The sequence below is a fragment of the Meleagris gallopavo genome, chromosome Z, assembly GCF_000146605.3.
Source record: "Meleagris gallopavo isolate NT-WF06-2002-E0010 breed Aviagen turkey brand Nicholas breeding stock chromosome Z, Turkey_5.1, whole genome shotgun sequence".
Lineage (NCBI taxonomy): Eukaryota > Metazoa > Chordata > Aves > Galliformes > Phasianidae > Meleagris > Meleagris gallopavo.
The window spans coordinates 40,280,105-40,292,282 of NC_015041.2; the positions used below are offsets into that span (position 1 = coordinate 40,280,105).

General features: G+C 40.1%; 1 protein-coding gene across 1 annotated transcript in view; it reads right to left on the reverse strand.

Annotated features, from left to right (window-relative positions):
• Nucleotides 1-10,365, reverse strand: part of SPTLC1 (serine palmitoyltransferase long chain base subunit 1) — a 25,477-nt gene extending 15,112 nt beyond the window's left edge. Inside the window, exons 1-3 of the mRNA XM_019610562.2 lie at nt 9,985-10,365; nt 8,221-8,328; nt 289-383 (exon numbers count right to left, since the gene is read on the reverse strand). Coding sequence (XP_019466107.1) covers nt 289-383; nt 8,221-8,328; nt 9,985-10,350 — 569 coding nt within the window. The 5' untranslated portion in view covers nt 10,351-10,365. The remainder of the gene's footprint in view (nt 1-288; nt 384-8,220; nt 8,329-9,984) is intronic.
• Between the last annotated feature and the right edge of the window lie 1,813 nt (nt 10,366-12,178).

Genomic DNA, 12,178 nt, shown 5'->3' on the forward strand with positions numbered 1-12,178 from the left:
GAATGAAGACAAAGATAAAAGTATTCATTCAATATTAAAAACAAAACAAACTAAAACCCTACGTTAAAACATTCAAAGAGGTAAAGATTATTTTAATAAGGATCTTGATAAGGTTACAAAAATAGGACCTTCTCTTCAGTGGCAAATTCAGTCCTGTCCTCTAAAAATGCAATTAATTTATGAATGTTCTTAGGGATATGAAAATACTTTGTTATTAATACGCTTAGAATGTGGATACAAAATACTTTAATTGAAGTAAAAACCAGAAATTATCTTTGTTAGACTTACCCTGAAACAACGTTGTAGTTGAGAGCTGGGTGATCTTTTGATACAAGAGGAACAAGAGGCTCCGGCTGCCATTCTTCAATCAACTCTTCTTTTTCCTGAAGAACAGAAAAGAAAATTGCTCAAAATGGATTTCCATTACAAAAGCCCTTGTACTCAAATGGACAGTTGTTAATAGTTATACAGTAAATTACATACCCTACTGCACATAACCTTTCTGAGACACATGGGGTTGGTAATATCTCTATATGGTCAACTAAGAGTCTCTGAGTTCTTCAAAGGGAAGGATGTGTAAAAAGAGATTGTGATGGTGCATTAAACATCTCATGATATGATAATTAAGACCAGAGATGCGAATTTGGCGTCCCTGACAAATTCAATCAATATTTAATTCAGTCTACTAATTACTAAAATCATCTTCTACACTATGTAATTTAATACAAATAATACAATAACTGAACATGAATTGCCCCACTTCACATTCTCAAGTCTTCAATTGTGTGGTCAAAAAACTGTGGCATTAGAATACTAAGCAAAGTAACACAAACATGATCAAGACGCAACAGAAAATATAAACAGCCAAACACTTAAGATATAGCAGGGGCAACAGCAACAAAACTAAACCACACATCCCTCCATCTAATCATGGAAGAATATCCAATGCATATTTAACTTCAAAGTTCTCTAAACTATACAAGAAAATATCAGTTAAATGATTTTCTGAAAGATTTGTACTGGGCCAGCAAGGCAGTTGCATTAGACCAGTTCCACATAAATCAGCAACTGCTAAGGAAAACCACCAAAAGCATTCTTCATACCAACCAAGAAGAATTCTTTTAGGATTATTTACTAGTATAATAAGGTAAGTCTTGTTAACTAACTTTTGACAACAATGGTGTTACATTTCCATAGAATGTTTAAGGGTACTTATATTAATATCTGAAAAAAAGACTTGTAATCAATTTTTTTAAATAACTTGAATTTTTTTTTAAATTAAATACTTTCTTTCAAACCTTTAATGTACGAGAACAAATTAAGATCATTAAAATCAAAAGGAAACTATACGCCAGAATAGTGTTTACTTTTGTGCACTTTCATCAGTTTCTTTTTACTAAGCTAATGAATAATTTTGTTTCTAAGTGTTTCTGGAATATAAGTTAGTATCCCAAGAACTCTGCAAAGGTCTATCGCAAAAGCAAATGAAAAATTCACTTTTTATATGGGTATAGTTATCTGTATTTCTAATATTTTGCAGATGTAGTTTAAATACCATTTTATTTTTTCATGTTAGATTTTTTTTTTTTTACTGTAATTTTATCCAAGGGACATATGCTTTAAAGGAAATAAAATGCCATTAACACACATAACACAATTAAATTTTTCCATTATTTTGAAATGGCCACATTCATGTAAGAAAAGGTTCTTAGTTTCTTCAGCAATTGCAGAACAGATCACTGAGCCCTGCACAAAGTTGTACATGCATTAAAATGCTAATCCATATACTACTTATTACTGCATAGTAAATCTCACGTTCAGCAAGATTCAGCAAACAACTTCAGATGGCAGATTACTAGACAAAGCATCCTATAAAGACTGATGTATAACATAGTACCAAAATGGTGAAAAAAGTATTACCTGAATTCAGGTTACTCTCAGCATGAAATAAGAATCCTAACTCTGTTTGCTAAACTGGTCCAAAACAAACAATGATATTCTGATTTTGGGTCAAGGTATTTATACAAGCTGGATGAAGATTTCTTTGAGAGCAGCCCTGAGGAGGAGGACTTGGGGGTCCTGGCAGACAAGAAGCTGGACATGAGCCAGCAGTGTGTGCTTGCAGTGCAGAAGGCCAACTGTGTTCTGGGTTGCATTAAAAAAGGGGTGATCAGTGTGAGAGGGAGGTGATTGTCCCCCTCTACTCAGCTCTTGTGAGGCCTCACCTGGAGTACTGCATCCAGGCCTAGGGACCCCAGTACAGGAAGGACATAGAGCTCTTGCAGCAGGTTCAGAGGCAGGCCACTAAGATGATCAGAGGGTGGAGCATCTCTCCAAAGAAGAAAGGTTGAGGGAACGGAGCTTGTTTAGCTTGGAAAAGGCTCTCAGGAGACCTCATTGTGGCCTTACCAGTACCCAAAGGGAGCATATACAATATATATACATATACAAAGCATATACAAAACACATAAATAAACAAGAAGGGAATGACTATTTATACACGTTGATAGTGATAGGACAAGGGAGAATGGTTTTTAACTGAGACAAGGGAGGTCTAGGTTAGATATTAGGAGGAAATTTTTCACAGAGAGGGTGGTGACACACTGAAATAGTTTGCCCACAGAGGTTGTGGATGCCCCATCCCTGGAAGCATTTAAAGCCAGGCTGCATGTGTCTCTGGGCAGCCTGGTCTGGTGGTTGGCAACCCTGCACATAGCAGGGTATTTGAAACTAGATAATCATTGCGGTCCTTTTCAACTCAAGCCATTCTGTGATTCTGTGATTCATGTGCAACTCTGTACCACATAACTATTTAAAAAGCTATTATGAAAGATGTAATTTCATATTATGGCTGCTGACAGACAGGATTGTAAACCAATAGCTGCTATGGTACAGTCCTCTTACTTTTCCATTCCTTTTGTTAGCATATGAAACAGACAATAACCTCCTCATGAAAAATGATCTAGATGAAAACAAATCTAGCAAAAGCAACATGGACATGCAGCTAAGCTAAAGGCCACAACAAAGTAGTCCCAACCTAGACTGGCTAGCGCTACTACAAAACCAAATCCTGAATAAAAGATGTCCAGCAGTACTCCGTACCTTTTCATAATGCTTCAGAAAGACTTTTAAAGATCAGAAAGCAGGATATCTGCCCATGTAGCCTGAAGTTTGCTCCAATGTAGCTGGTGATAAAGGCCTGGTCTCAAAATCCTGAGACACAATGTAGCCAGCACCAACAGTTTTGTGTCTCTTTCAGCCTACTTTTTAAATTATTTTCAGAAATAAGTCTAATTCAGATGAGAAATGTTGCAACCTGTCAGTTACAGATAGATAAAAAAGAAGAGCATTATGTAAGTTCCACTGCCTGCTGGAGAAGAACTTAAGAAGTGGTGCATTTTCTGTGGAGCTGGTTAACATTTAATTTCAAAAAGCATCTTTATGACTTTCATACAGTAAGCTTAAAGGCAGAGGATGAAGTATCTTTTTTTTCAAAGTGGGCAGAATTAAAATCATGCAAGTATGTACTCTGCTTTTTTTTTTTAATCTGGATTTCTGTGTTTATAGAAGAAAACCATATTTACATTAAGAAACTACACTAAATTAGCACAGCGCAAATGAAATTGAGATCTGTAAACATAACGAGCAATCTGGAGTTAGTAATTTTCTCCCTGCTACTCATACTGAATTGGGTAGGAGTTTCCCACCTTCCACTTGAAAGGTCTGAAGTATGCAGGAACTGCATCATACTCATGAACCACTGACAAGATATGGTCCTGCTTTTTTTTTCCTATGATAAATAAAATCATTGGATAATCTGAGTTGGAAGAGATCTTAAAGCTAATCCAGTTTCAACCCCTCTGCTATGGGCAGGGACACAGTTGCCCAAAAGCCCCATTCAACTTTGCCTTTAATACTTCCAGGGATGGGGCATTCACAGCTTCTCTGCACAGCCTGTCCTAGTGTATCATCACTCTCACAGTGACAAATTTCTTCCTTCTACCTATTCTAAATCTCTGCTCTTTTAATTTAAAGCTGTTTTCCTTGTACTGTCCCCACATTCTACCATAAAGAGTCTTCTTCCACAGCTTTCTTATAGACTCCTTTTAGGTATTGGAAGGCCACTGTGAGGTCTCCTCAGAGCCTCCTCTTCTCTAAGGCCAAATAGTCTCAACTTTCTTGGCCTCTCCTCACACCAGAGGTGCTCCAGGTCTATGACCATCCTTCTGGTCCTCTGAACTTGTTCCAACAGGTTCATGTCATGCTGAGTGTTCCAGAGCTGAAAACAGTTATCCAGGTCTCCTGAGTAGAGAAGAATCACCCCCCTTGCTTGCTGAATGCATCTGCTTTCAGTATCAGTGTAAAAAAAGAAATCCACACTGCACATAGGCCTGCCCATACTCCTTCCTCCTTGAATTCAGCAAATATCTCAATACACCAGATTTTCCAGAATAAGCAGAAGATCTATCCGACATAGCTGAAAGAGACTTTCATACAGTGACCCTCACTATCAGAATTTCTACCTTGTACCTTCTAAATACGTGCCTAATTTCAGACCAACGTAAAAAATAAAAATATTTGTTCTCAAGTACACAGAGAAACCAGACTTTAACACTGTAACATCCTCTATCCATACTTGATTTGCTTACTTTTCTTCAGTTCATTGTACTGTAAAATAGCCACTTGATGGAAAAAAAACCTTCTAATTTCCTCTCTCTCAGGCCACAACATAAGTAAACTCATGTCTCAGTTCTTTCCCTAATTCTTTTTAATTTATATAGACACATACATTTTATGTTTATATTTTAACATTTAACTTTCATTTATGAGTATGCTATGTGAAAAACATGTTTTGTTTCATAAAACAAAGTAGAATACTTATACAAATAGGTAAAATCTGTATAAACATTTTTATATATCTAAACATACATACACACTTTTTTTTAATTGGTGATGGGTTTTAATATTTAAAAACCATGCACATTTTTAAGAGAAATACTCTGATGTAAACACATCCAATCCAAATTATTTAAACAAGTTGTTGTTGTTTTCACACTGATTTTTAAAAAGTCATAGAATCATGGAATGCATGAGGCTGAAAAGGTTATTGAAGACCACCTGGTTCCAACATCCCTGCCATGAGCAGGGGCTCTCACCCATCAGATCAAGCTGCTCAGGGCCTCATCCAACACGGCCCTGACCATCTCCAGGGATTAGGCATCCACAGCTTTCTGTACCTCACACACCAGGAAAAGAATTTCTTATTAATATATAATCTCTCCTCTCTTCTGGTTTAAAACCATTCTTCCTTGTCCTGTCATCATACACTCTGGTAAAGAGTCTGTTCTTTCTGTTGTCCCCCTTCAGCTACTCTGAGGCCACAATGAGGTCTCCTCAGAGCCTACTCTTCTCCAAGCTGAAGAAGCCCAGCTCCCTCAATCTTTCTTCACAGGAGAGGTACTCCAGCCGTCTAATAGTCTTTGTGGCCCTCCTCTGGACCACTCAAACAACTTTACATTTTTCTTGTGCTGGGGTCCCAGGCCTGAATGCCGTAGTCCAGATGGGTCACACAAGGGCAGAACATAAGGGGATAATCATCTCCCTCACTAGTATGAAGCAATTATCTTTATGAGACATGTCTTTGCTAGTACAAGTGTTTTGAAATAGTGTAAAGCATACAACGGTGTCAATACGCAAAGATTAATAATACCTTTTTTTATTTGCACTCATACCAGTCCTCAATAATAGCTCTTTAAGTTATTGGTATTTACAGAATTATGCCATCAACTGGTAAATGTCTTTAGCTGTAGTGGAATGACAGCTTGGCCTGTCATTGGCCTGAAAGAACTGGAAACTCACAGGAAGGAAATACATCTGCTTTTCTCTTTAAATACCTTCTGATCCTGATCAATTCTTGAACACTACGTGTGCAAGAGACAGCTCTCATGGCCAACATTATTTCCTGGTGATTAATTAAACACTCTTCTCTGAAAAGAACTTTCTAGCCTCCATGTGAATACTACTCTAATTAAATTTATTATACTACTACCATAATGAACACTACTAAATTAAAAAAAAAAAACCCACAATTTTTTCTTATATATACAAGTATAAGACTCCCAGTAGGGCTTCACAGATTGAGAAAAGCTCAGTATTATTTATTGCAGAGTGAAAGACTGTCAGATCTAGAAGGTTACTTCCTTTTGCACAACTTGTTGGATGGGAGTGAGTTTGTAGCTAAATGATGGAATGAAATCTTTGGCAACCCACACCAATCCTCATTGGCCCTTTGCTGCTTTTCAGTAGATTTTACTTCAAATAAAAAGTCCATGAGAATCTGCATGCCTAGTATTCTGTCTAGCCATAGATTTATTTGTAGTTCCTGAAATCCCAAATTATCAAGAAGTTACAGTCAGAGAAAGTACTCCAGTTTATTAGTTAATTATTCAAGAGCTTCATTATTATTTTTTTAATTGAACCAATAGCAATACCTGCAAGCAATGTTACGAATGATGACAGACCACCTGAAAGCTAATTCCTGCACTAGGTTTCACTGTACTATTGCTACACATTTGACTAAACCCAGAAAACACGTTTGGGTGGATTTCTTCACTGTTTTAGAAGTGTGACTTGTAAATTCACTAGATTGCACAACATATAATTTACTTCTGGTTTCCCAGGTCAGACTGGTCCTGACAGATCATGCTATATGGCTGTGCAATAGTGGTAGTCTTTGGTAATATTTATCATATGAAGTCAGCTCTCCTCTGGCAGCAACCCCAAGAGCAAGTCACTGAGAAGCACCAAGTATCATTATGTAACTGGCTGACATAAGGGTAGCCTGAGCTCCGCTGTGTGAGCTGACATATCTCCACTGCCTGCATACAAACAGCCCAGTCATTCTTTCTGGTGTGGCAGAGACTGGGCACCACAGCACGAATCAAACAAAGGAGAGGGCGAAAAAGCAGCAATCTCCCTTTTGGCATGTTACTACTTGTAGCTCAACAGACCAAAACCTGCTTGTGTAGAATCCCATATTGCAGTAAGCAGATCAGTGTAAGCTATCTGAGGATTATTAGTGAAGATTAAGGTTTTCTTCGCCACCTACAGCCATTTCACATGCAAAAGAGCTTTTTCATATCACCTACATTACAGAAAAGTAACAGAATCCCAGAACAGCTTTGATGTTTCAGTCTGCTTAAGTACTCCTCCAGCTATAGAAAGCTTATTCACATTTTTACTTCACTGCTGTATTTATGCTTACTTTCAAATAACTATAGAATTGTTTTGCATATTGCATATTTACATTATGTTACTGTAATACAAGCACTGTACATTACTTAGAGCATATAAGCATTATTTTACAAGACATTTCCTTCCAAATACAGTTGTTTATATTGAAAACATTCCTTCAATTTTCACAGATCAGACCAGTTTAAATTTCCTTTATCAACTGTCAAATAACCTAAATATATCACCAGACTAGAAAGCATTTCCTCAAACTATACTTTCCATCAAGAATAGTTAAGGCTGGAAAGGACTTCAGGAGGTAATCAGGTCCAAGCTCCCGGATCAAGCAGAAACATCTAGAGCAGGCCATCCAGGAAATACCAGATACAGGTAACAAAAAACTGAAGTGTTAATAATTAACATCTCAAGTCATACCCTTTGCTATAATGCAGCTCTCAGCACTTCAACTTTTATTCTTCTGTGCCCTGCAACTGAGAATTAATGTATCCAGTGTCCATATAATGTAATTATTTACAATTTTTATTTCTAGAATTAACATTCCTTTTTACCTCTCAAGTTCAAGAAATTTCTTACAAATCCCTGAGAAGTATCACAGGAAGAACTTATTGTATGCAGTCCAGGGATATCCGTAAAACGAATTGTACTAATTCCTGTTTGTCAGAGCTTCCCTGGGCAACCTGTTTCAGAGACTCACTACCCTAGACTGAAGTCACTTTTTACTAGATCATTAGTCTTTCATGGTTACGTCAGTTTTGTTACATTGTTTTTTAACATTTTTAGACTCCCAAATATCATGCTTACTTTAAAAGCACGAACTGAAGAGTTTAAGCAATTCCTTACTCAGAATTTTATCCCTTGAAATCCTAAGAAAAACTGACATAATTTGCTGTTTTACATCAGTGGTTCAACAGTCAAACACATCAATATCTATCAACTGTTTCCATAAAGAAAAATATTTTTACACCATACCTTAGGTGTTAGATCAGATCGCTCTTGAAGCTTGTATGTTTTGGAGAAAATAAGTCTGATTATCCATAGAATTAGAATTCCTTCCAAAATAAGGTGGTATGCAGGAGCCTGAAAATAAAGCACAAAAAGCATAATAAAGCACAAGAACTAAACATAGTTCTATTTGAACTAGTTTGATACTTTCCAGCAGTTTTGTCTCCACCAGTTACATTCTCAGAAAGTCAAAAACTGATCAAAAGCTGATATATGTTTCCAACAAAACTTACGATCTTATAAAAATGGACCACTTCACAACTATGAAATTTAGCCGCTGAGTATGAATGGACTCGTCCTACTGCTCATGAACAATGTTCAGACTACACTGTTGAGTAGTTTTAGCTATAATCACACATTAATTGAATACTGAGTAAAGAAACTGCAGATAACCCTGTGGGTCACATTGGTGTCTATGAGAGCAGAAAGCTTTTACAACCACAGACAGAGAGCTTCCAGGTCTATGTCATCTATACACACCAACTTCAACCCTAGATTCTTATAAAGCCTACCAGCAGCAACGCTAACTAGTATTTACAAAAAGAGATATAATCTGGTCCACAGGACACATTTTTGCTTACATTCAGAGGCACTTTGAATAGGTATAACCTAACAAAATTAAAAGAAGCAATTTTGTTCCTGCCATTTACTTTTCTCTGTGGAAACAATATTCAAAAACTTATACAGCGAACAAAAACAGAATAGATCCCAGTTAGAGTTAGCCTTTTTGGATGCTCAGAAGGAGGAAATTCAATTGTCTCCAGTAGCAGAAGCAACTCAAGATTTTTATGGAGTTATGAGAACATTATTTGACATGTAGTTTAAAGGATGAGTTCAGTTAATTCATTTCAGCAAGGCCACAGTCTATACAGTAAATGCCTACTATTTTTAAAAGACTCAAAGCACACACAGAGTAGAAAGATGATATTTCCTTGAGTGCTAGATCTTGAGATCACATTTTGAGCCGGTCCTTAGGATTTTGCTCAACCATTACCAACAATGCCATGCAGCTTTAAGACAGAGCTTGAATCCAAACTCACATTATCTGTTCACATTTGACTGAGAATAAAACTTACCGAAACAGCTAACTTCCGTGAATGAACTATTTAATAAACTAGGCTTCCTAATTGAGACTGCTATTTCCTTACCACCAGCCTAGTTTTGCAAAAGAAGGAAAACAAACAAGCAACTCTTTCCAAATAGCCTTGCTGATGTACGTCAAAGAAAAGCCACGAACAACAGAGTGAGAATATGCTGCTTGTCAGCAACTTAAACACCATTTGGGGAGAAAAAAAAAAAAGCGCCTGTTTCTAAGCAGAGGCAAGTCAAATGCTTGTTGAATCGCTCACCTAAATCCACACACTACAGTCATTCCAGACTGCAGCTTTTTTCAGCAGTCTGCATCTTTAAAACACCGTCTATCTGTTTCAGCCTGGCAAGCTCGACAGAAGCACAAGGCGCAAGGCGCTGCTGGAGCCGCCGGCAAGGCCCCGCGCTAGCTCGCGGCCGTTTCCTTCTTGCGACCCGACCAGTCGGAACCCCGCTTTCCGTCGTCTGTCCCAGGAAATCCCGACCACTAGGGCCAAGGCCGCGGGAAGCCGCCGCGAAAGACCTCAGTCGGTTCGGCCGTGCCTCGGACCCGCCGCCGTTTTCTCGGTCCCCGCCGCGACTCCTTTGGCGGCGGCTGCCACCATCCCACAGAGCGTGCCCCACCCTGCAGACGCAACGCACCTCGTAGAAGGCCTGCACCATCTCCACCAGGACCCACTGCTGCCCCATGCTCGCCGCCGCCGCCATGGCCACGTCCGCCCGTTGCCGCACAGTCGAGCAGCTTCCGCCCTGGTCCTCCGACGCCGACGTGAGGGGTGGGGCCGCCGCCCACGGCCCTGAGAAGGCGCTCCCTGCCGGGAGCGAGGGGCGGGCAGTTGACGGTTGCGGTGTAGCAGGGCTGGGGTGAGCCCGGCGCCACCACCCGCGGGGCGGGGGAGGCTCGGACCTGAAGGGGAGTTCGAAGCCGCCGGTGCTGAAGGCTGGCGGATGGGGAAAGTGGAGCGCGAAGCTGGGGGATGCTCGAGAGGAAGGTGGCTCAGCCCCCATCAAAGAGACTGATTAGTAGCAGTGCAAAAGGCACTCTCGTAATGGGATTGCTGGGCATGTTGGAGCAGCGTTCCTGACACACACACACTGCGATGAAACCTGATAGGAAACTGGTAGCTTTGGGTCGTGGTAGGCGTTAAATAGCTCACCTAATGATGCTTGTTCAAGTCCTGTGCCATGAGCCTGGTGTCATGGTGTCTTGCTGTCACCACAACGCTTAACCTTCTTTGGTGGCCTTGATGAGGGGTGAGGCTAGGCAAGGAACATCCTCAAGTAAATTCAAGTAGTTATAAAAGGGAGTTGCATAAGAAGGCAGCCTTGAATGGATGAAAAGCTGAATGTTAGTCAGCACTCTGCACTTGCAGCCTTTAAGGCTGACATTATTCTGGGCTGCGTTAAAAGAGAGGTGACCAACAGGGTGAGGGAGATGATTGTCCCCTCTACTTAGCCCTCATGAGGCCCTATCAGGAGTACTGTGTCCAAGCCTGGGGTCCCAGTACCGGAAGGATGCAGAGCTTCTTGAATGGGTCCAGAGAAAAAACTGCAAGAATAATAAGAGGATTGGAGCACCTTTCCTGTGAAGAGAGGTGAGGGACCTGTGCTTGTGTAGCTTGGAGAAGAGAAGGCTGCAAGGAGACTTCACTATGGCCTTAGAGTACTTGAGCGGAGCTCATAAGCAGGAGGGAGACAACGAGGTCTGATAGTCATAAGACAAGGGGGGAGAGTTTTAAACTAAAAGATTAGATATTAGAAATAAATTATTTTCCTTATAGGTTTGTGAGGCACTGGAACAGGCTGCCAGAGTAGCTCCAGATGTCCAGTCCTGGAGATGTTTAAGGCCAGGTTGGATGGGACCGTGGGAAGCTTGATCCAGTGGATGGTGGCCCTGCCCATGGCAGGGAGTTGGAATTGGGTCACCTTCAAGATCCTTTCCAACCCAAGCCATTCAGTGATTCTATGACTCTGTGTGTTAGTGCTTCCCTCCTCACCACGTTAGAAATGGTCTTGTTCATTAAGTATGCCAGTCTAAGGGTTCACTTTTCTCAACACTCAACATCCTTACCTGTGAACTGGGAGGCAGAGCCTGCAATTTGCTCTCTCGTTAACAAACATGGTGCTTGCTGTCTGCACACAGAACAGTGACAGGCTTGCCAAAAACAGTTGCAAAAGTATGTGGTTAATGAATTGAATGGCAAAAGCAAAACCAGATCGCAGTAGAAATGCCTTTACAGGTAAATTCAAATAGAGCAATTACGAACCTAAGAACCCTGCCAGAGTAGCCTTAAAAGCTGAGCATTGCAGGGGAGATATGGACTTCTAAGTAAGAAAGGCAACTGAGATGAGTGTGCCTGAGTGCAGGTGAGCACAGGGAAGTGGTTGAGTGCTTAAGAGGGAAGGAATAGAAGGGAAGGGGGAGCTGGAAAGAAATTTGCTTAGGAAGTGAGCTAGCACTTGATGAAAAGGAAACAAAGGATGTTGCTGTTTAAGGAAGTGCTTGGGAGTTGCTTCTCTGGAAGTAAACAGCTGCAGAGCACTTCTGGTGATCATTTGGAGACCACGGTGCAACTGCCTTCTTTGAGGCTTTGCTCACTATTCTTCATCATGATTAGAAGAGAAAAGCCTGGGGTAGCTGTTGGCTAGATAGATGATAGTGAAAAAATTGAGCATTGTGGCTAATGACACACAATCACTAAGTTATAGTTTTACAGTAGAGGATTACTCAAATCGGTGAACTTTATTTTGATTGCTGACAAGTGTGTGGTAGTTGTTTTTTTTCCCTCAGTTTCTGAACTTAATAACACACTTCTAAAATTCCAGGCTTTACTCG